General features: G+C 35.0%; 1 protein-coding gene across 1 annotated transcript in view; it reads left to right on the forward strand.

Moving 5' to 3' along the window:
• The first annotated feature begins 1,808 nt into the window (after positions 1-1,808).
• The window catches only part of ALG6 (ALG6 alpha-1,3-glucosyltransferase), a 31,388-nt gene continuing 9,245 nt past the window's right edge, over positions 1,809-23,951 (forward strand). Inside the window, exons 1-7 of the mRNA XM_070746065.1 lie at positions 1,809-1,875; positions 6,356-6,457; positions 11,629-11,713; positions 15,598-15,687; positions 17,884-17,972; positions 22,136-22,218; positions 23,445-23,509. Of these exons, the coding sequence (XP_070602166.1) occupies positions 1,818-1,875; positions 6,356-6,457; positions 11,629-11,713; positions 15,598-15,687; positions 17,884-17,972; positions 22,136-22,218; positions 23,445-23,509 (572 nt within the window). The 5' untranslated portion in view covers positions 1,809-1,817. The remainder of the gene's footprint in view (positions 1,876-6,355; positions 6,458-11,628; positions 11,714-15,597; positions 15,688-17,883; positions 17,973-22,135; positions 22,219-23,444; positions 23,510-23,951) is intronic.

Genomic DNA, 23,951 nt, shown 5'->3' on the forward strand with positions numbered 1-23,951 from the left:
GATTAAAAAAAGCAAAAGTTAAAAACCCTTGATTAAAAACACTCATACAACCCAAACAAACCGTACATAAAACAGAGCGGCTGAGGGGAATCAATTTCCCCATGCCTGGCGACAAAGGTGGGTTTTTAGGAGTTTGCGAAAGGCAAGGAAGGTGGGGGCAGTCCTAATATCTGGGGAGAGTTGATTCCAGAGGGTCGGGGCTGCCACAGAGAAGGCTCTTCCCCTGGGTCTCGCTAGATGGCATTGTTTTGTCGACAGGACCCAGAGAAGGCCAACTCTGGGACCTAATCGGTCACTGGGATTTGTGCGGCAGAAGGCGGTCCCGAAGGTATTCTGGTCCGAGGAGGTTACCAGAGAAACCCTCTTAGCCTCATCCCATCACCCCATCTCACCCAGTCAGGAAGAAAAAGTATGCTACATATTCTGTCAGTTAAATAATTTAGCATGGAATAGAGCCTTCTCTGTTGTTGTTCCCACCCATTGGAATATCTTCCCCCTAAGACAGTGGTTCTCAACCTTTCTAATGCCGCAACCCCTTAATACAGTTCCTCATGTTGTGGTGACCCCCAACCATAAGTCTAGCACCAATTTTCCTAAAAGAGCTTTAAGCTGATTGGCAGGAAGGTCAGAAGGACACCCTCACTGTAATTGCCTGATTGGTGGGATTTTAAAAATATGTTCCAAGCGCCAGAATAGCTTTAGTTCCTAATGCAATGGGAAATTTGTCTTTTCCCATGGTCTTAGGCAAGCCCTGTGAAACAGTCATTCGACTCTCAAAGGGGTTCTAACCCCCAGGTTGAGAATTAATGCTCTAAGAGATGAGACAGCCCCTTCTGACCTTTCAAAAGAGGTCTGAACCTAGCTCTGCAAACCCACGAGGTTTGTTCAGTGGCATGCAAGTGTGTTTAGCACCTTGACCCCCCCTGTTGTTTTTACTTAACTTATGTTATTGTTATTTACCCAGCTCCTTTTATTGATGCATTGTATTTTTATATGGTTTTAATCAGTGATGGACTACCAAAATTTTTACTACCATACTGTGGGCGTGGCTTATGCATTTTGTTTCAACAGCTTTCAGTGCAAATTGGGCGCTCTGGGGTGGAGCTCCAAATTTTGCTACCGGAGCTGTGTTCCTGACCATTCCTGTAGGAGCCCATCACTGGTTTTAATGCTTTAGTTGTACACTGCTCAGAATCACTGAGTGAGATGGGTGCTATGTAAATGTGATAATGAATAAATGAAATGAAATAAATTGTTATCTGTCTTGCTGTTTTTATTTGCTTCTTTTTCTTCACTTTTTCCAGATTTTTTTAAAAGACTCTGGTCAAGTAACTTATATACAATATATTTCTATAATTCTGTAATTATAGAATATTGCCTGAAGGTGCAAGAGGGATCTTTTGCAAGAGTGAAATTGTGTGTGCCTCTCTTGTGTGAAACCACTTTCTGGTTTTTCTCTCTCCGTTCTCATTTTGATGTGCACAGTGATATTGAACTACTATTCATCATGATTCAAGAAATCATGATTAATAAATCCATAGTTTAGTACCGTGTAATGTGCGATCCCAGTCTAAATAAAAACAGCGAGCTACATTTTTATTGTTCACAAACTGAACGGCTTAATATCATAACTGTAAAGACACATAGATTTATCTTAACGTCCTGCCTCACTGGCCTCATCTAAAACCAGCAGCCCCGCTCACTGATTTTGACGAGTCGGCTGTAAAACGCAGCCTAAACGGAACGAGCAGAGACTACGCAACGTCACCCACACGGGAAACCTACTGCGCATGCGGCCGGCCAGCAAGGCGGGACCAATGAGCGGGTCAGACGCGCGCAAGCCCATTGAATCCCCCCTCGTGCCTGTCAGTTTCGGTGAGTCGGAGAGTGTCCAATGGCGGGCGGTGGGGGAGATTGGTGGTGGTGGCAGACATGGCGCGAGGCAAAGGCGGGATTTATAATTTATACCGCTCCTGAGAGGAGTGGAGCACCCGTTTGGTAGCTGAATGAGGCTTGGTGTTTCCATGTTAAGAGGAGCGCTTGTGTCCCTTCGGGGGGAGTCAGGAACGGCATTCTTTCCCCTTGTGGGTGCTCAGCTTGCTGCCTTCCAGAACCTTTGATTTAAAAAAAAGCCCCAAAACCGAACAACCTTGCCCACAGCCGGGATTTACATCAATGTGCTGATTTGGAGGGCGCCCTGTTGGGGAAGGCTGTGCTGCAGGCAGGCAAAGCGATACAGAGGCAGGGTGACTTTGGGCACGGAGTTGAATCTTCTTCCATTGAGGAAGGAGAGAGTTTTCGTGGACTGTAGCAGGACCAGAGGTCGTGATCAACTTCCTCTTCAAGAGCTTTTCTTTAACCTATAGGGACTATGCTTCCCATTCACATCGGTGTGAGGTGTGACATAGGCAATCTTACTAAAAGTGATGGGCGTCCAGAGATTTTAAACTCTGCGTGCAGTAGCATGTAAGTGCTACTGTGCTTTGCATCCCTCTCTAAGCGGTTTACAGAGTCAGTATATATTGCCCTCAACAATCTGGCTCCACAATATGGTTGTATATTTACAGGAGCTCTAATCTTTTTTTTTTTTCATAAATACTAAGTATCTGTCTGTCTGTTTCTTTAATTTAGATGTCTATGTTGCCCTTCTCTGCAGACTCAGGCAGCTCATAATAAATGGATACAAAAATACAATATGTAAGAAATCTAATTTAAAATAATTCTAAAACCCAATACATTAAAAACAGTCTTCCACAATCGTTCCATATACATTGGCTGGAGCTAGACATAACACTTAAGTATGCTTCCTAGATAATTCTGCATTCTGCAGAACGTTGCTAGAGTCTTATATAAACGTATATTCTTGAATAACTAACTATACATCCCAATTATGCTAATGCTATTCATAGAATCATAGAGTTGGAAGGGACCTCCTGGGCCATCGGGTCCAACCTCCTGCTCAATGCAGGATTCATTAAAGCATCCCAGAAAGATGACTGTCCAGTCTTTGTTTGAAGACCTCCAGTGAAGGTGATCTCACCACTTCCTGTGGCAAACTGTTCCACCGGTTTATATAAACCCTTACTTTTAGAAAGTTTTTTCTGATATCTAATCTTAATCTACTCCCCTGCAGTTTCATTCCATTGTTTCTAGTCCTTCTATATGCTAATGAGAACAATGCTGATCTCTGCTCTGTGACAGCCTTTCAGATATTTGTAGACAGCTATCAAGTCTCCTCTCAGTCTTCTCCTTTGCAGACTAAACATCTCTGGATCCTTTAACCGTTCCTCATAGGACATGGTTTTCAGACCACTCATCATCCTTGTAACTCTCCTTTGAACTTGCTCTAGTTTATCAATGTCCTTTTTAAATTGGGCCCCCCAGAATTGAACACAGTATTACAAGTGTGGTTGTACCAAAGTACTGTGGAGAGGAATAATTACTTCACGTGAGTGAGATTCAATGCTCTTCTTGATACATCCCAGGATTGTGTTTGCCTTTTTGCAGCTGCTGCACACTGTTGACTCATGTTTAATCTGTGATCTACCAATACTTCCAGGTCCTTCTCATCTATGCTGCTGCTCAGACATATTCCTCCCATATGTGCTGTTTTCATTATTTTTGCACAGATGTCGGATCTTGCATTTCTCTTTGTTAAATACCATTCTGTTAGTTTCAGCCTATTGTTCAAGCTTGTCTAGATATTTTTGAATCCTATCTCTATCTTGTTTAGTATTAGCAACACCACCCAGCTTTGTGTCATCAGCAAATTTTATAGGTTTTCCTTCAATTCCTTCATTTAGATCGTTTATAAATATGTTAAATAGCACTGGGCCTAGGACAGACCCTGGTGGTACTCCACTTGAAACATTCTTCCAATTGGATGTGCAACCATTTATTACCACTCTGAGTGCGATCATTAAGCCATCTAACTGTTCTTTTGTCAATCCAATACTTAACCTTCAATAAGGATGGAATGAGATACAAATCTAATAAATAATAATGATAATAATACTTTGTCAAATATTCCCTTTCTTGTATAATTTTTTGCCCACTGCAAGGAAATAGCAAGTAATTTAAAACATGAAATAAAAGGAAATAGTGTACAGGATAGCTAAAACTAATTTGCACCAATACCACTCAAGACATTAACTATCTTTCCATCCAGGTGAACCAATTTTACTTCTACCATGTCTACATATTGCCTTCCTGAAATTTCTCACATTTCCATTTTTGAGGATTCAATCCCAACTTTCTCAGTCTTCCCTTTCCTCTCAGCCAACTCCGTCAAATATTTTTGAAGTACAAGTTTATCTCTATAATCAAGTCACTTCAATATATTGTTTTGATGCTGGCAATTTACTTCTTTATTTGACTCTCGTTAATTTGGCACCTACTTTTTCTTGATTTTTATCTATTCTTGTTTTAACAGTCAGCTCCCAAACATATAGAATAGAACAGAACAGAATTCTTTATTGGCCACGTGTTATTGGACACACAAGTAATTTGTCTTTGCTGCGTATGCTCTCAGTGTACATTAAAAAATATATACCTTTGTCAAAAATCATGAGGTACAACACTAATGATTGTCATAGGGTTCAAATAAGCAACCAGGAAACAATCAACATAAATCATAAAGATGCAAGCAACACGTTACAGTCATACAGCCATAAATGGGTGGAGATGGGTGATAGGAATGATGAGATAAACTAGTAGTAATATTTCTTAAATACTACATTTCCACTGCCTTCATCTTCTTTGTTTTTCCTGACATATCAAATTTATACTGCCCAATAAGAAAGTGAGTACAAGCACAGCTATTTTTCCTGCCTCTTTTGATAAATGTTTCTTCCTGATATAAACATGTATCAATGTATCACCTACTATTTTTATACCAACATTTCTCCAACCATTTTCCCATGCTACCGAGTGTGCAATTTCATCAACCAGTACTTGTTATAGTTTTTCACCGTCTACAATCTGCAATCATTCATTCCACATTTCCTGCCAAACACAACTACTCTGATGTTTGATTCTTTAATTTTCAGAGCCATGCTCCCTGTTATATTGCACATTCCGTCTGACATTGTACTTATTAGATTACCACATCACTGCAATCCAATCCAACTCTTGGTGTCTTTCAAATAAGATAAAACTTGTAAGGCAAAAACCACTGGAAGCAAGAACAAGTTGCATCCATAATTTTACAAGCATTTCTGATACATTTAAATACAGATTAACAGAATTGGAAAGGGCCTTGTAGATCATCTAGTCAACCCCCTTCCCTGCCTAGCAGACCCTATACCACTTTTGACAGATGGCAGTCCAGTCTCTTGAAAGCTTCCAGTGATGAAGCACCCACAGCTTCTGAAGCCATTCCACTGGTTGATTCATTCTCATTGTCAATAAAATGTCTCCTTATTTCCAGGTTGAATCTCTTTGTTCAGTTTCCATCCATTATCCTTGTCTGGCCTTCACGTTCTGACTGGAGAAGGTTGCTTTAATAAAAATTAGTGACTGGGCTTATGCAAACTGCTATACCACAATTTTCAGTGACAATTACTGGGTTTAATATGGAATTATAAACTGTAATATGGTTTAGGTGTATCATAGTTTGAAATAGATACTTCGGTTTAATTGTGTACCCATGGTATACTTGACATTGGTTTATTCAACCCAATTTTATGGTTTCATATTATATTCTAAATCACAAATTAACTATATTGGCAGATTTTCTAAAATGCATCGCTTTGGGTCGTCTGTGTTTAATATGTCCCTTTCTATATGACTTGGTTAAAATGATATTCATCTTCCTTTGAGCCAGCAGATCACTAAAATCAACACAAAATTTGCTATACCCACTGCCCATTTCAGTCTTACAGAAGCCAGTTATGGTGGACTAGGGTTGCTCCCATATACCATAGAGTGGCCCTCAGGTGTCTTTGCAATTAAATTTGAGTGACCCAGTTGACAGCCTGGTAAATCAGGAATGGCTCTCCTTTCTTACTAGGCAGTTCTGCATCAGGAAAGAAAAGGATAGGAGAAAGGAAAAGAGGGCCGAAAGGAAAGTGTTATCTTACCGCACTATGGAGTGGCATATAAGTCTAAGTGCTATTGCTATGATTCCTTCAATAGCATTTCTGGATGTTGCAAAAGCCCTCTGACACTGTGCTAAGTTTGCTTTTTGTTTTCACTGGGTTTATTTTCCTCGTAATAATAATATAAAAAACCCACATTGGGTTGATGACTTTTGGAACAGAGTTGTGCATATCATAGAGAAATGGTTTTATTAAGGTAATAGATTAGGACTGAATTAATGTAAAATAGCGTGTAATATAATTGTTCTTATTTTCAGATCTGGACCAAAGACCAGCTATGGAAAAATTGAGCTTAATCATAATTACTATGTTACTAGGACTTATTGTTCGATGGAGTGTATCACTTGGTCCTTATTCAGGTAATACACATTCATAATTTGAGCTAGTTTATGGAAATAATTTTCTTTAATAGTTCAGATTATGATAGTGGGAAATCTTAATATGGGATTGTTGTACAAAATGTATAAAACATAAAACAATATATCTGGAACAAAACGCCAAAATTATAATTAATGGAGAGCAAACGGAAAAATTTAAAATTGAAAAAGGAGTGAGACAGGGATGCCCTATCTCTCCACTTCTGTTTATTTTAACGATGGAAACACTACTAATTAAAATAAGAAAAAATGAAGACATAAAAGGCCTAAAAATAAGAAAAGAAATTTATAAAGTCCAGGCCTTTGCAGATGATTTGGTATTTATAATTGAGGAACCATTGACAACAGCACCAAAATTAATTAAACAAATCGAAGATTTTGGTGAAGTAGCAGGACTCAAAATAAACAAACAAAAAACAAAAATAATCACCAAAAATTGCACAAAAAACCAAATAAAACATCTAGAACAAATTACCAATATGCAAGCAGTCAAAAAAGTGAAATATTTAGGAATATGGCTTATAGCCAAAATGTCGACATTAAAAGAAGATAATTATACAAGTTTAATAAATCAAATCAAAGTAGATTTTAAAAATTGGCAAAATTTACAACTCTCATTAATAGGTAGAATTAATTTGATTAAAATGAGTGTCCTGCCCAAGCTCCTCTTCCTTTTCCAGACAATTCCAATAAACCCAGGTAAAAATTTCTTTAAAGAATTAGACAAGGTAATATTAAAATATATATGGTTGGGTAAAAAAGCAAGAATCAAATTAAAGGCATTGCAAGATGTGAAGGAAAGAGGAGGTCTGGGTCTACCAAATTTTAAACTATATTATTACGCAACATCATTGGTATGGATCAAAGAGTGGATCACATTAGAAAATAAACGTATATTGACAATAGAAGGGCACAATTTATTATTAGGTTGGCACGCCTATCTCTGGTACGAAAGAGACAAAACTCATACATATTTCAAAAAGCATATATTACGAAATTCTCTTATCCAAATATGGAAAATAATAAAAAAACAACAATATACTAAGGTACCAGAATGGGTTTCACCAATAGAACTAACATATCCAAATTTAATCGGGCCTCACAATACAATTAGCTATAAAGAATTATTAGATCAACAAATGAATATAAAAACAAAGGAAGAATTGGAATATAACGGTAAGAAATTATATTGGTGGACATATCTACAATTAAAAGACGCATACCAAAAAGACAAAAAGGAATATGGTTTTCTGGTGGGGAGGGGTGAATTGGACAGGACACTATTAAAAAATGATGAAAAATTAATTGGTAAAATATATAAATTTTTGATCCATTATGAGACAGAAGTGGAAATTGTAAAAGAGAACATGATAAGCTGGGGAATGAATTTTGGCTACACAATTGAACTAGAAAAATGGGAAAAATTATGGATTAACAATTGGCAGATGACCGCATTCAAGGAATGAGTAATTTGTGAAAGACGAGGGTGGGGGCCGTTCTAATCTCTGGGGGGAGTTGATTCCAGAGGGCCGGGGCCGCCACAAAGAAGGCTCTTCCCCTGGGGCCTGCTTATTTGTCAATGTTATTCAGTTATATCCTGAGCATTCCATATTTAATATCTGTTTGAAATAAACAAATGCTGTATTATTTCAACATCTTATAAAACTCATATCATTCCTAATTGATCCTCATATGAACATATTAATCTAATGTTTAATTATGATGTCAGTAATTACATAGGATTAAGTCCAGGAAGTACTTATCAGAACTGTTTTATGTAAAAATACTACAACAACAATTAAAAAAAATATTTGATGCATTTAAGTTTAATTAAATTTAAATTAAAGCAAATTTCGTTTTGTGCTGATGTTATCTCATCTGCTCTTTAAACTGTCTGTCAGGCATACAATTGAGAGGTCAAATACTCTATGGCCTTCTTCCTCTCTCCCCCCACCCACTTCTCCAATTGTTTTATCGTTAATATGATTGAAATCATGTGAAAAAGAAAGTAAGCTCATACTTGTTGACCTTGTCCCAAAGGTGCTGTTTCAAGAGGCAACTGGACTTTCTGTTTTTTCTTTGAAGACGTTTCGCTTCTCATGAAAGAAGCTTCTTCAGCTCTGACTGGATGGTATGGAATGGAAGGATCAGTCAGAGCTGAAGAAGTTTCTTGGATGAGAAGCAAAACATCTTCAAAGAAAAACCAGAAAGTCCAGTTGCCTCTTGAAAAAAAGCGCCCTTGGGACAACCGTGATCTGAATGACTGAGAATCTCTGTAGACTTGCTGACTTTATTTATTCAATAAATCTATTCCTGCCATTGTCCATATGCTAAAAGCAAAGATTGGAGAAGGGCGGAGGTAGGGGATTCATTTTTATATATTTAGCCTATTGAATCATAGTTTTAAATCTACAGTTGGGATGCTATGCTTATAGGGTAGAATTTGCTCCTCAGTACTGCTAGGGGAAATGGACTTTCCTATTCCACTGATTCCACTGATTAGCACCTGAATATACGGTATTTCTGTTCTTCAGACACTATCCATTTTATGCTAATCATTTTTAAACAAGAAATGTTACTATGAAGACTTGCAACAGTAGACATTTCTGGAATAAAAACTGAAAGTTGTAGTATTAAAATACTTCAGTAAAAAATATTTCTTATGCTCAGAGTACCAGTAAAATAAATACAAAGACTTATTGAAGTTATCTCTTCCCGGTCCTTATTTAGGGATCACAATTGGAACTGGCAACTCGGTTGTTAAGCAAAATGGTCACTAAGTGATTATGCTTATGAACTTACTTCAGCTTTCCTTTGCTTTATAGACCAATGAGGACTGTGAGGATTGGTCACTTTTTCATCACGATTGTAAAGATGAACAGTTGCTGTATGAGGCAGATGTGAGGGTGATCTGACTTGTGCCGCCCTATTGATCACCAGGGCTGTCTTAACACATGGGCCTGATGGGCACTTGCCCGTGGGCCCAATGAGCATAGGGGCTCCATACTAATCTGTGCATGTTAACCCTTCAGTGCACCCTTTATCATATAAATACAGCAACAGTATGGCTTACCGAGTATTGTGTTTTTCAAGCTTCGTGTATTGTTCAAACGTTGATCATGCTGTTTAGTTGTTTCTGCACAGCATATTTTTAATGTTTTAACACCAATTTTGTTGGAAGTGCTAATAAAATAAATATATGTTTAATTTTATTGATCGTTTACATTTTTATTCCTGTGAATAGTTGTAGGGGCCACAGTACACTGCTTTGCTTGAGGCCCATAAATGCTGTTAAGATGGCCCTGCACCAGGGTTAATTCCTGAAAGCTTCACACTTATTTATTTATTTATTTATTTATTCCATTTTTATGCCGCCCTTCTCCTTAGACTCATGTTAGCAATAGTACTTTTTAACAGAGCCAGCATATTGCCCCCACAATGCGGGTCCTCATTTTACCCACCTCGGAAGGATGGAAGGCTGAGTCAACCTTGAGCCGGTGATGAGATTTGAACCGCTGACCTTTATATCTACAGTCAGCTTCAGTGGCCTCCAGTACAGCACTCTACCTGCTGCGCCACCCCGGCTCTTGGAAGATGACAACCATCCCAGATAGAAAGAGTATACCAATCTTCAGTCAAGGATATACAATAGCTGCATGCAGTAGCTAAATGAGAATTGTAATAAGATAGAATAAACTATTATTCTTAAAGTAGCTCATTAATAAAATCTAGCATGAAGAAATGCATGGTACAAGTAACCTTCAACCTGCAACCATTCATTCAGACACAGGTCTGCACAAGTTAATAGCACTGTTTATTGTCTCTGTACAATGGTTTAGGCAGCTGCTTAGAATTTGCTGATATTTAACTAATTGGGGGGGGGTTATAATTTGTATTTTATACTTAGGGACCTTATTCAGAAGGCATAGGCTTCAATCTTTACAATGAAGTAATACTGATATGATAATTTGAAGATCTGCGTCTGTTTAATAATAACTTTAAAATGTTATGATTGACAGCTTTTTCTCCCAATCCCCACCCAAAAAGAGTAATATGTGTATATAGTTCTCTGCCTATGCTCAGGCAATATTGATATTTATTTGCTCCAGAAGTTCATTTCTTGTGAAACTTGTCTCCAAATTATAAAGGGACAAATATTATCCTTCTCTTCAATTGCATGTATGAACCAGTAAAAAGTAAATCATATAAAAATGATAAAAATCTTTCCTAGATTTAAAATAAACTTTTCAATTTATGTAAAGTTATAGTGTATTAGCTAAAAAATATATGCACTTTCATTAGTTAATCAGGAGACAAGAAATGAATAATTGTATATACATATTAGATATTTACTTGGATGCTACAACAATTACACTGTTTCATATATCTTATATCTTGTTTTAAAAGAAACCTATCTATTCAATACTGGCTAAGAGAATAGCAAGTAGAATTGAGCAAAATTGAACCTAATTTGTGACATATAAAATTAACACAGCTTCAAGCTAAATTTGACTCAAGCATAAAATTTGACTCAAGTATTACAATAGCAAAGAAAGTATTGTTTTTGTATAAAGTTTAAAGAAAAAGAAAGTGACTTATCTCCTTCATTTTACATTAGTAAATTAATGGAGCTATGCAGTAGGGACCATCTTTTTGAGGAAACCAGGTTAGGTTTATTGGTTAGGTTTATTGGATTTATATGCCGCCCCTCTCCGCAAACTCCTTAGGTATTATGTGTTAGGTCCAAAAATTACGATTAGAGAGGCCTTTGGTTATACGGCTGTCTTTTTGTGTTTCTGTGGCACCCCAATTCTTTTTCTTGAAGATCAGAGGATCAAGATATATATTACATGCTATTGGTCAGAGGAGTCTGTGAAATGGGGAGATGGGATGCTGCATTAAAAACATTGAAGAGGGATTCTGCATGTATGATTGTATGTTTCAAACCAAAGAATACCAATACTATTTTCATTTTTGTATTTGAAAGAATTTGAAATATTTTCTCTTTATCATGAACACACATTTGGAATAGAAAACATTCATTTCTCAAACATTTAATAAAACACTAGTAGAATCATAATAATGGAGAGCATGTAGTTTAACAAATAAGTACACAAACATATATCTCATCTTTTCCTCCTTTTGTATTTTAGGTGCAGGTAAAGCACCTATGTATGGAGACTATGAAGCTCAAAGACACTGGCAAGAAATTACTTATAATCTGCCAGTCAAACACTGGTATGTCTTTATTTCAATTTGTATAAGGAGTGTCCATAGGTTACGGAGATGAAATCTTAGCTGGACCATAAAGCTTTGTACATAATTATGTAGAGATACAATCACTTTTCTTCAACGCAATATCCCAAATAGCATTATAGGAATGCAGTTATTTTTCAGATCCAATATACTATATGATGTCTGTTCAGCTTTAACTCAAAAGATATCATTATGGTCATAGTAAGTATCTATGTCTACAATGGTTAGGCAGATTAATTAAAATAATAAATGGGTTTGCAAGTGTTACAGAAATACAGTTTAGAAATTCAATTTCTGAAAAGTGCAGTTGAAACAAACCATTGGTTTCTCAGCTTTGGCTTTATATCTGTATATTATTCTCTGCCTTTGAATAGGAATATATGCCTCTTCTGTGCTGTTGCATCTTTTTAAGAAAACTAGTTTGATTGGGATCCAAAAGAAGAAGAAAAAATGATAGCTGGGTGAGCAAAGCATTGGAGAGAAAGATGAAACAATGAAGCTATAGTTAGGAAAAACTAGTAATCTACCATGTTTCCTCGAAAATAAAACCCTGTCTTATATTTTTTTGAACCCTGAAATAAGTGCTTGGCCTTAGTACCATGCACTCAAGACGATTGGGCTTATTATCAGGGGATGTCTTATTTGGGAGGAAACAGGGTTGTATTTGCCTTTTCTCTCAACATATCAGGTAAGGGAAGATTGTGATTCAGGACAGATAATGATTGGGAGGGTATGCTAATGGAAGAGTCTGCCTGAAAGAGAAAGCCCATTGTCAAGTTTTTCTCATCTTCCAGATGTAATAAAGCATTCAGAAAGATAAAAAGAAACAGTGATATAGAAGTTCTGTCCTTTCCCCACTTTTCCTTTTTGCTTATTAAGCCTACACCTGTTTTGCAAATGAGTTGAAAGGTGCTGTGTTTGGGATTTGCAGGAATGCAGGCAGAGCTAGTAACCCCTCTCTTTTTTTTTACCTTCTATTTCAAAGTTAAAGGTGCAATTGCTTAAGAGTCAGGTTAACAATTCAGCTCTTCTAAAGTAAATACACCTTTTTCAGGCTCACATAAAATTTTAAAGAAAGTTGGACCATTTTAATGCATAGCAAAAAAAATGCTGCAATCACATGACATTTTCAAAATGTGTACAGCCCTGAAGTTTATTAAATGTATTGTTTAATATTCTAAAGACTAATGTTTGTTAAATGTATTTTAATTTCTAAAGTCTCAGACTCAACATTTCCCTTCCATAGTTAAAATAAAAGATACTGCTAAGACTAATAAATTTTGTGGTTTTTTGCTTACTAGAGCACATAGTCTAGAAGATAATGAGCTAATATATTGTCTCAGTATAAGGCTTCAATATAGAATAAAGGGAAATGCTTTATGTGTAAATTATATTTATACTTAATAATAAATAATGTTTAAATTATAGGCAAATTGGGTTTGATGAAGTGATAGGAGAGAGAAAAGATTGTTCAGTTCCAAAAGATTAATAAGTATAAGAATTTATAAGTAAGGGAATAAGAGCCAGTGAAAGTGCATTTATCTGCCATCAAAATGTATAATTACAGTTATTGAATCCTTTCCACTAGTTTACTTTTGGGTAATTAGAATTTTCCTTCATGTATTGCTGAATAACGGGGTATAGCAGAATCAAAAGTATATTTAGAAGCAATTTTATATTAGCTTTGTTTTGCTACAGCATCAAATATTTTGTGATTCATTATACTACGTGCAACTTGGCCTTTCTAGAAAGTTGGTTCCCTCAAAGACTTTGCATTTGAAGAAGTTACAGTGACAACACTATGCATATATACTCAAGTGATATTGCATGTACTTCACGTTTGCCTCCTTTGTTCAGAAGCAAAGTATATTAAAAAGGTGGGCAATAAACTAGAAAGGTGATTTGTATGTAGTTTTCCTATATGTGGTTTTCCTGAGCCAGAGGCATGAATTTAAATCTTTCTGCCTTCCCTATCTTGCTTTGGAGTCCATGCATATATTTATCAAAGACAATCTTGACAGCATCTTTTCTTCCTTATTGCTAGTTAGAAATATGGAATTTCTTAGCCTTCTCTTCATCAGTATGCACGAACCTTTTCTAATGGAGTCTAAGACTGAATTAGAGGGCAATGTTGGATGAATAAATGAGATATTAACAAGTAAAATGCAGAATATTAATACTGTAATAAAGAAGTTAAAACAATCCCAGTGTGAGAAAATTTAAATAGTGGGATAAAAGGGTAGAGATGCAGCTTTAAGAAATATGATTTATCATGAATTGTTCATAAGATACTTCAGGCTGCTTATAAGGTATTCAAGAAATATCATTTATTGCAATAAATGTCAGAAACTGGCTGCATTTGACTGGATAGACTGGAAAAACTAAGGACTTGCCCCTGGCAATTATAAAATAGTAGTCACTCTATTTCACACAGATTTAAAGGTTCTGATATCTTATTTTTGTAATTTTTATTTTCATTGCATAAAATCTTCTGAAGTCTTTCAACTTGAAGATGTGTCTAAATTCTGATTATCCTCCATACCGAATGGACATTCTTTGCCTTTGCACTTTTGCATTGTTCTCTAGAGATTTAGAGGACCAGTTGAACTTGTTACTATTGATCAGTCTTGGGCAGGTTCATGTTGCTTGTCATTTATTATGTTCAAATTGTTTTTTTTTTAATAAAATTTTTATTAAAATTTTCTCCACAATACATCCATACATATACCTTAATTCTTAACAAAATACACATATACACTTCTATTTGATATAATATAAACCCATGTCTTAATTTGCACTTTTTATATTTTAATTTCCCACCTGTTTTTCCCTTTATGTTATATCATTTCCCTTCCTCTATCTCCCTCTCTTCCCTCTACCTTCTCTCTCCTTCTGATCCACTTTCCTACTTTCCTCCTCTCCCCTTCTCCCCTTCTTTCTCTATTTCATTTTCTCCTTCTTAACTTTTCTCTGTCTATTCACAATTCATTTTATAGTTAACAGACAGGTAACTTTCGTCTCTAATCCCATTTAATTATCTGTGCTTCTCTTAAACTCATCTCTATTTCTTACATTTTCCTAGGTATGTTAACTAATATCTTAATGCTGCCTCCTCAACTACCTAATTTTGTCACCTGGATCTACCACCTTCAATTTTCTATTTTCCTCCAATTTAATCAATATTACTTCTCTTCTATACATATTCATTTTCTAACCAATTATAAATTTCCCCCCATACATATTCAGAATCTTCCTTATCTTTAATTTTCATTATTTTGTATGTTGTGTTCAAATTCTGTAGATAATTTATATATTGTGTTCACATTGTCAACAATTTTGTTATGTTTGGGTAAGGTGCAATTTATTTTCAAAAGTTCATCCTTCTATAAGACAACAGTACCATTTGAACACATTTGACATAGAGCAGTTTTTCTTCTAACGGCAGCAGTTTGCGTACTGACAAAAGCAGTCAATCATTCTTTTTTATCTCGGATTTTTGTGTGTTTCTTCCAATGAAAGTAATAAACTTAGATCTTGGTTTTTCCTAAATATAGGAAAATCTATATTGATGACTAGAAAATCTTGTGAAATCTTATACCTATATTGAAGATTTTAAAGCCACTGTGGCATCTTATACAATTACAAATAATTAACATAAAAAGCACATTTTATTTCCATCATCATTCTGCAGACTATTATTTAAGAAACTCTTATTCAGAAAAATATCCAAAGATGATTTTGGGGGAAGAAAAAAAGCTTGTTTTCTCAGAAGTTGTCACAAAATAGCTTCAGATTTATATAAGTAAATAAAAGAGATATTGTCCCTAAACATATATATTTATTTAGAATTTTACTTTATCTTTCAGGTACTTTAACACCAGTGACAATAATTTACAATATTGGGGCCTTGACTACCCACCCCTTACTGCTTATCACAGTCTTCTGTGTGCTTATGTGTAAGTTAATTATTATATAGTTTAAAATAATTATTTAAAAAGAAAAGAAAATATGGTAATTCAGAAGTTGTTTACTGTATATCCATAAGTGTTCTGTGTTATATTCAGAGATTAACATCCCTAGAAAGATTTTTTTTAATGTAATAGAGGAAATGGATAATGATTGGATACGGGTGTTATATACAATGTTTGAATTCACTGGATTGGGGTCATATCAAGAAATTATTTCCATATTTGTATTTGCAGGTACTTGATGTCTATTTGTTCCTTAAATTCTATCTCCTCTATATTGGGTAAAGACCTTCAATATAAATCTTCCAAATTTTCCCCAAAGCAACATTCATACTTTGAAGAATTCTAGAGACCATGCTTTGGGTGCAGAAGGCAATTGTGGGTGGCAAGAGCCCACCTCTGAACAGTTTATTTTATAATATATTAATTAAGGCATTCACATTATTTCATATTTTTCTAACAAAGTGTACATATACCAAAATTGTTACAGAGGAGACTGTACACTGCAAATAAATCTTATATATAGCCCAGGGTTTATGTATTCAGCTTAAGCATCTAATTCTTTTTGTCTAGTTATATAAATGTATGTATCTTATGTTTACAAAGACTGTATCTGATTTTATATTATTTTATATGGCTAAGGCATTTTTCATTAATATGCTGAAATACAGGGGGTGGACAAAAAAATAGAAACATCTTGCAGCTCTTCCGTGGAATCCAGATTTGTGAAGCTACCTTCGAACAGTTTTTGTGGAAACTGGGTTCTGTACATTTTTATTGAGCTCTGCAGTGATTTTAGGAGCTGTGGTCTTGCAATCTGCCCTAACAATTCGTTTTAGAGTCCGACGGTCTCTCTCAGACAACTTCGACTTTCGACCAGACCTGTGCATGGCTGAGGAGGTTTTCCCTTCTCTTTCAAAAGCAGTCATTACTTTTGAGACATTGAAATTCCAAACACTTTCTGCACTTTCTGTTACACCAGCACCTGCCATTCAAGCACCAACAATTTGGCCTCTTTGAAAGTCTGAGAGGTCTGCCATTTCTAGAAGGTTATAACCAATTTCCTTAAATTTCTGTTAAAAAAAAAGGATAGTTTAAAAAAACATCAAATAACATAATTTTTTTAAAAAACATTAAAATATGTCAAGTTTTGATTGATTTGAACATGTACAAACATTATGATGCCAAAAAGTCAAGTGTTTCCATTTTTTTGTCCACCCCCAGTACGTTACAACTATGATCACTATCACAAGCTACCCAAAGTCGTTGTGAGTTGGATGTCACACAAGTTTGATAAATGATTATCAGTATCAGTATCATGGTAATAAGAATAGGGTTTAAGTAGGACTTCCCTGTTTTAATCTATAGCAAGATAAAGAAGGTTTGTTCACAGTGATCAACATGTACCTGTGTTTATAGTTTGCAGAGGCCAATTGAAAGGCAGCTTTGAAGAGATATTACTTTAAAGTTTTAAAATGACAGAAATCTTCTGGTGAAGGACACAAGAGACTTTAGACTTTACTTCTTATGTTCTCTCAGAAATGGACAATCACTCTAGATGTTTAAAACTGCAGTTCTATTGTAGGTGGATATACTGCCTTGTGGTAACAGGGACTGAAATTAAAAATATCAAGAGGACAGTAGGTTACCTATTCTACTCTTTACAAAATTGTAATGAACAAATGAATTGTTACAATTTCCTTTTTTACTTTTATAAAAGAAATACAACCATTGGCATAGATCTAGAAAGCTTTATGCTATTTTATTACATTTATACTGGCTATAGTTTTTACAATATGCGTTTTACTTTTTTGTGTGGTCAACGTAGCTATTTTTTGTCTTAAAATCCCCCACTGGAATAGATATGTTGAAATTATCAACAGTGTCTTATTATTGCTTTTAGTCTTCAAAAACTGGACTAAAACCAAATAATTCTTGTAAATTCATTTAAGGTAAAGAATTCAGAATGGTCTCTGCTACCATGTTTATACTGTTAAAAATCTGAGGAATATGTTTACAAAATTCAAAAGAAAAACTATGAGGGTGGGTTTTTTTTACATTTGATGATTAAGTGCCATTAAATGAACAGTTTTTACAAATTTAAATTAATTTGTCATATCTTATAAATATGCACTTAAGAGAATTCTCTGTTTTTTCGTATTTGTATCTTTTGTACCTTTTTAGGGCAAAGTTAATAAATCCCAGCTGGATTACTCTACACACATCTCGTGGATATGAGAGTCAGTCACACAAGTTATTTATGCGGGCATCAGGTAGGATTCCCCCCTTCCCCTCCATATAATATAAAACTAAATACAAGGCATTTTATCTGATCCTGTATTTTGTATTTGGAGATGCTCCATATAAAAGAAGTTTGCAGAGTTTGCTACAAGTAATTATAATCTTCAATACCACTCTGCTAATATTAATTCAGCTTTATACTAACAAAACACTATAATGAAAGGGACTTTGAATAACTTGCCAAATATAATGCTAATATTTCTCATTACACAAGATGAATATTCCTCTTCCTAGAGGCATATTCCGAAATTCAGTTTTAAAACCCATTATATTGAGTGAGCAAAAGTCTCCACATAGGTGGAACGTCTCATAGTAACTGTATGCTTGATTTTATTCAGTTTTGATTAATGAACAGGTAATTTTAATTGCTCATTATTCAACATTTAAATGTCATTTAAATCATTGTATGTCATATGTAATTAGCAGTTAATATTTTTAAATATTTTTGAGATACACGTACATGTTTATATATAGTAGCAGTTACATTGTCTTATTGTGCATTGTATAATCAAATCTGTTCTGTTTAAAATGCTAGAAATATTTGAATAGAAAAAGATCAGTAAATAATAGTAGTAGAGTGATAGCTTCTCCTCTACTTCATATTATATAAAACTAAATTTTTGATAACGCTGAAGTTCATGTCAATAATTATCTATAGATATGTACAAGATTATTACAATACTAAATGAAAAAAAAGCTTTGACTAATTATAATTCTATATATACAGAATATATATAAAATAGATGCTTCTACTTACTTCAGGTGTTTTCAGTTTTTATGGAAATATTAGACTAAACATTTGAAATACTAGACCAGGAGTGTTCAACCTTGATATACTTCCCAAAGTCCCCCAGCTAGCCAGGGTGGAGTTGAAGCCACAGGTCTTAAAGTTGCTAAGGTTGGATATCTCTGGACTAGATGTTACCCTTTACACTTCCTGAAAAGGTATTGTCAGTGATTTGGTGACTTAGAGGATTGTAACAGCACAGAAAGAACAAATAGACAGTTGTATTGCTTGTCCAGTGCTCTTCTTGCAGTAGCTGGAAGCGTTCATAATTTCACGACAGACTACATTTTTAGTTTGCTACCGAAATAGATGCTAATATGCACATACAAGAAAAAAAGCTTTTTACCGTATAACAGTATTTTTCTTGTTATGTAATAGCTTTTCCCAGCTATTTAAAAAATGATAGTATTCTATACAGAATCATAACATTTAGCAGTGATTACTTTTACAATTAAATCAAAATGATTGTTGTTTTCATAGACACATTAATTGATATTAATATGGTGGTTAATAATGAAAGAAAAACAAACTCAGGCATGTCATATGACTTTTTTATTAAGCATCATAAATAATCTTATGTTAGTTTATTCTTATTGCTGATTAACTTGGGCAGAATTAGACACTCCTCTGCCTCACCTCTTATGCTGGCCACAAACCTTTCCATCTGGTCTTTAGTAATTGACTGCATTTTAAAAATCACTAGAACCAAATTACCCTTGAAATAGTCTTTAATAATGCTCAAGTCAACACGCCTGATAAATCATTGATGTATAAACCAAACAAATGAATAGACGTTTTTTAACAGTAGCCATTAAATTAGTGTTATCAAGGTTACAGAATTCAATAATGTTAAATGTTAACCATTATTTTTATCCATTTTAGAAAATTCTCTCTCTAGGGAATATATATACTGAAAAAACCTAATGTTTTGAAAAATCACTAGAGTCATGATTTGGCACTTTTAACTTTGTTTATAAAATGTATAATTTTATAAATTATAATTTTATAATTATAATATAACAAATGAAATGTACATACTCAAGTGTGTAGTGGTGATAATCAAACAATCAAATTATTGAAATCATTATGAAAATGAGCCTCTGTCCCACATACCACTGGTACTTCTCCCTCTCTCTCTCTCTCTCTTTCTCTCTCTCTCTCTCTCTCTCTCTCTCTCTCTCTCTCTTTGAGTTAGAAATTAATCAATTGGGTTTTGTTTTGATATCTTTTGCTAGGAATTTTATTATGTTTCCTATTTTTATAGCCTGCCCCAACCAGAGAACTCTGGATAGATTCCAACAGAATAAATGTAGAACAATAAATAAATTCTAAACACCGCCTTCAAAATGCTGTAGATACTTCTGGCAATAAAATAGAATTGCGATACTTTGATAGTCTCCAACTTTTGCAGATAGCCTAACAGAATACAATGATGGATGATATCAAACACCAATTAAAGATTCTAAAAGACCAAGAACAACACACTCCTCTCTTTGAAATACCAATTAAGATTTTATTTATTTATTTATTTATTTGTTGGACTTGTATGCCGCCCCTCTCCGAAGACTCGGGGCGGCTCACAACATGTAAAAAACAGTCACAACAATCCAATTAATTAAAATTTAACGATTTAAGAAAAGAAACCCCATATGATAACAGACACACACACAAGCATACCATGCATAAATTGACGTGCCCAGGGGAGATGTTTAGTTTCCCCATGCCTGACGACAAAGGTGGGTTTTGAGGAGTTTTCGGAAGGCAGGAAGAGTAGGGGCAGTTCTAATCTCTGGGGGGAGCTCACTTCATTAAATGTATTCTCAAAAGAACACTGTACAGGATCCAGATTTGCTCACTGTATTGGGTTCTGTCCAACTGGTATCTAGCGCATATGAGCAATGTTATCTGCCCAGAAAACCACAAAATCATGCACTGAGCCTGTGTAACCTACCCATATTTCCATAAAAACCTCTGATAGCTTTGATTGTGGCTGCTGGGAGAAAAATCTGTGAATGCAGTTAAGTGTAGAGAAATCATGCTATGCTTGTTTCGTTGCTGATGTGCAGCTTAAAAATTAGCCTTTATCAGTACCTGGTCTGATGCATTTCTGTTTTATCTGTGACCACTGCTTGTAGATGTCCTTTTAGTCATTTCATTTCCTTTAATTCTTCATTAAACCAAGCAGCCACCCAGGATCCTTAACAAAGAAGAGGAACTCTTACAGAAACAATCTCATCAAGCACCTCAGTGATCTCCATGTTCCAGAGGCCCATCAGACACGTGATGGTGTTTTAGACAAAAATTAGTAGTGCCTGTAACTAGGAACTCCTTCTCTATGATTATTGTACACACATAAGCACAAAAACATACCAACACATATAGAAACAGCCATATCTGCCTATATCTGCCTATGCTTGGCTGCATAGCTAGAGATATAACAAGCAGGAAGAGGGAGATTATGATCCCGCTATATAGAGTGCTGGTGAGACCACATTTGGAATACTGTGTTCAGTTCTGGAGACCTCACCTACAAAAAGATATTGACAAAATTGAACGGGTCCAAAGACAGGCTACAAGAATGGTGGAAGGTCTTAAGCATAAAACGCATCAGGAAAGACTTAATGAACTCAATCTGTATAGTCTGGAGGACAGAAGGAAAAGGGGGGGCATGATCGAAACATTTAAATATGTTAAAGGGTTAAATAAGGTCCAGGATGGAAGTGTTTTTAATAGGAAAGTGAACACAAGAACAAGGGGACACAATCTGAAGTTAGTTGGAGGAAAGATCAAAAGCAACATGAGAAAATATTATTTTACTGAAAGAGTAGTAGATCCTTGGAACAAACTTCCAGCAGACATGTTTGGTAAATCCACAGTAACCGAATTTAAACATGCCTGGGATAAACATATATCCATCCTAAGATAAAATACAGAAAATAGTATAAGGGCAGACTAGATGGATCATGAGGTCTTTTTCTGCCGTCAGTCTTCTATGTTTCTATGTTTCTATATTATAGTTATCTAGCTGTGTATGAAACATGGACAGGAAATGTGGATGTGCATATGTCTTCCCCATTTTAGCCATGATGATTTAAACTTTATAAGATCGTTTCAATGAAATGTTTATTAGTGGAGGTTTTTTTTCCAGTAAAAAGAGGCAACGTGGCAATCTTCTAGCTGTGGGTGGTGCCCATTTGATCAGGTTGCCTTCCTGAGCCATAACATGCAGGGGGAAAGTATGAAAAGAAATTCCATAAGTGATTCATAATGATAGCAATTAAGGAAAAGTAGAATAGAGTTATGAGAAATATTGGCTTGATTGCTGTATATGATTTTTCTGTCTTGCAGTTCTAGCTGCTGATATACTAGTTTATATTCCTGCAGTAATCTTATACTGCTGTTATTTAAAAGAGACACCGGTAAAAAAGAAGGTTAGTATATTTTTCTTTGCAACAAAAATAATGTTATTTCTATGTAAAAATAAGTAAGGAATGTAGTGAGTAATTAGATAAACAATATTAGTCCAATTATGATTAAAAACCTTAATTTAACAGAAACAAATCTATTTATGTAAAATAAACAAGGTTTACAATTAAAACTTATAGCACAATTATAAAATATGATTAACACAGACCCAATTTGGTCCAGTGGTTAAAGTACCAGGCTAGAAAGAGGAAGACAGTGAGTTCTAGTTCCACCTTAACGATTAAAAGAGTCCCATTGGGAGTGGGCAGCATAGAAGTCGAATTAATAAAGCAGCTTAGATGATTTTGGGCCAGTCACTTCCTTTCAGCCCAACCTACCTCACAGGGTTGTTGTTGTACAGAAAATAAGGGGAGGTTATAATATTCCTGGCACTAGACGTTTTACATGGGATATGTAATCTCAAAGATATCCTGTTTTAACTAGCTATCAGAGATCAAGTCCAAAATGGCAATGGTAAGACTACAAAGAACCTTATCTACTTCTTTGTGAATTACTGGCTCAAAAATCTCCTAGTTACCATTACAAGATACTACCTTTATCATCAGATAAGATCTGTGTCCACGTAGCATCCAATTCAGAGCAGCTGTGAATGATTTCATACATAAAATAATCAGAAAGACATGTCATTCTTGTCTAGTAGATGTTTCTAACCGATAACTTGTTATTCCTTGGGCCAAGCAAATATCAGATCTTATTGTAGTAAAATGTCTCTCTGTCATTATCATTTTATGTTTCTGAGTCACCAGGGTACCTTCAGCCATAAAGCTCACTGGCTGACTTTGGAACCACCACAGCCTCTTGTTACAACCTGCCTTGCAGAATAGTTGGTGATGGGGTGCAAATGGAAGGCAGAAGGCAGGAATAGTTGGTGATGGGGTGCAAATGGAAGGCAGAAGTGCCTTTTGTTCATGAATATTGGTTGGATATACCATTAAACCCAGTTGGAATATAAATTTAATAAACATTAAACATGTGAAATAATTGAGATATACTTTTGAAAAACAATTTTAAAAATAGTATCTATTGCAATAGATTTAACATTACATTGCTACATCTTTTTAGATGGAAGAAGTTCAATAGGTTGACAGTTCCAGTATAATATTTCTAAAGAAAATAAATACCGGTATTCACAATTTGCCTTTATTTATTTTGTTGTTGTTATTGTTCTCAGATTTCTAGCGCTCTCTGCACCTTGCTTTATCCCGGTCTCATTCTGATTGACTATGGACATTTTCAGTATCTTTTTTTTTTCATTTGGTGAAGACATTTTTTTGCAAGGCCTAGATATTGTGGAATAGGTCTGTTGCTGTGTGGGTAAGAAAAGGGAAGGCGGGGAGGATAGTCAAAGCAATATGTGGCCCTGCTAGAGTGAAAGCTACATAAAGATTCTTTTAATGTCTATGGAGTAAAATATCTCCTAACTTTTTGTGCATGCAGTTGATATATCTTAAATATCTTAAATTATATTTATACAATTATATTATATTTTATATATCTTAAATTATATTTGGATTTGTTATAAATTGTTTTTATTCTGTTGTGAGCCGCCCCGAGTCTGTGGAGAGGGGCGGCATACAAATCTAAATAATAAATAAATAAATAATAAATAAATAAATTAATGCCATCTCAGAATAATGCTATGGCATCAGGTAGGTTTTGATGGCAGTGGACAACCGAC

Source organism: Erythrolamprus reginae, chromosome 3 (genome assembly GCF_031021105.1).
Source record: "Erythrolamprus reginae isolate rEryReg1 chromosome 3, rEryReg1.hap1, whole genome shotgun sequence".
Lineage (NCBI taxonomy): Eukaryota > Metazoa > Chordata > Lepidosauria > Squamata > Dipsadidae > Erythrolamprus > Erythrolamprus reginae.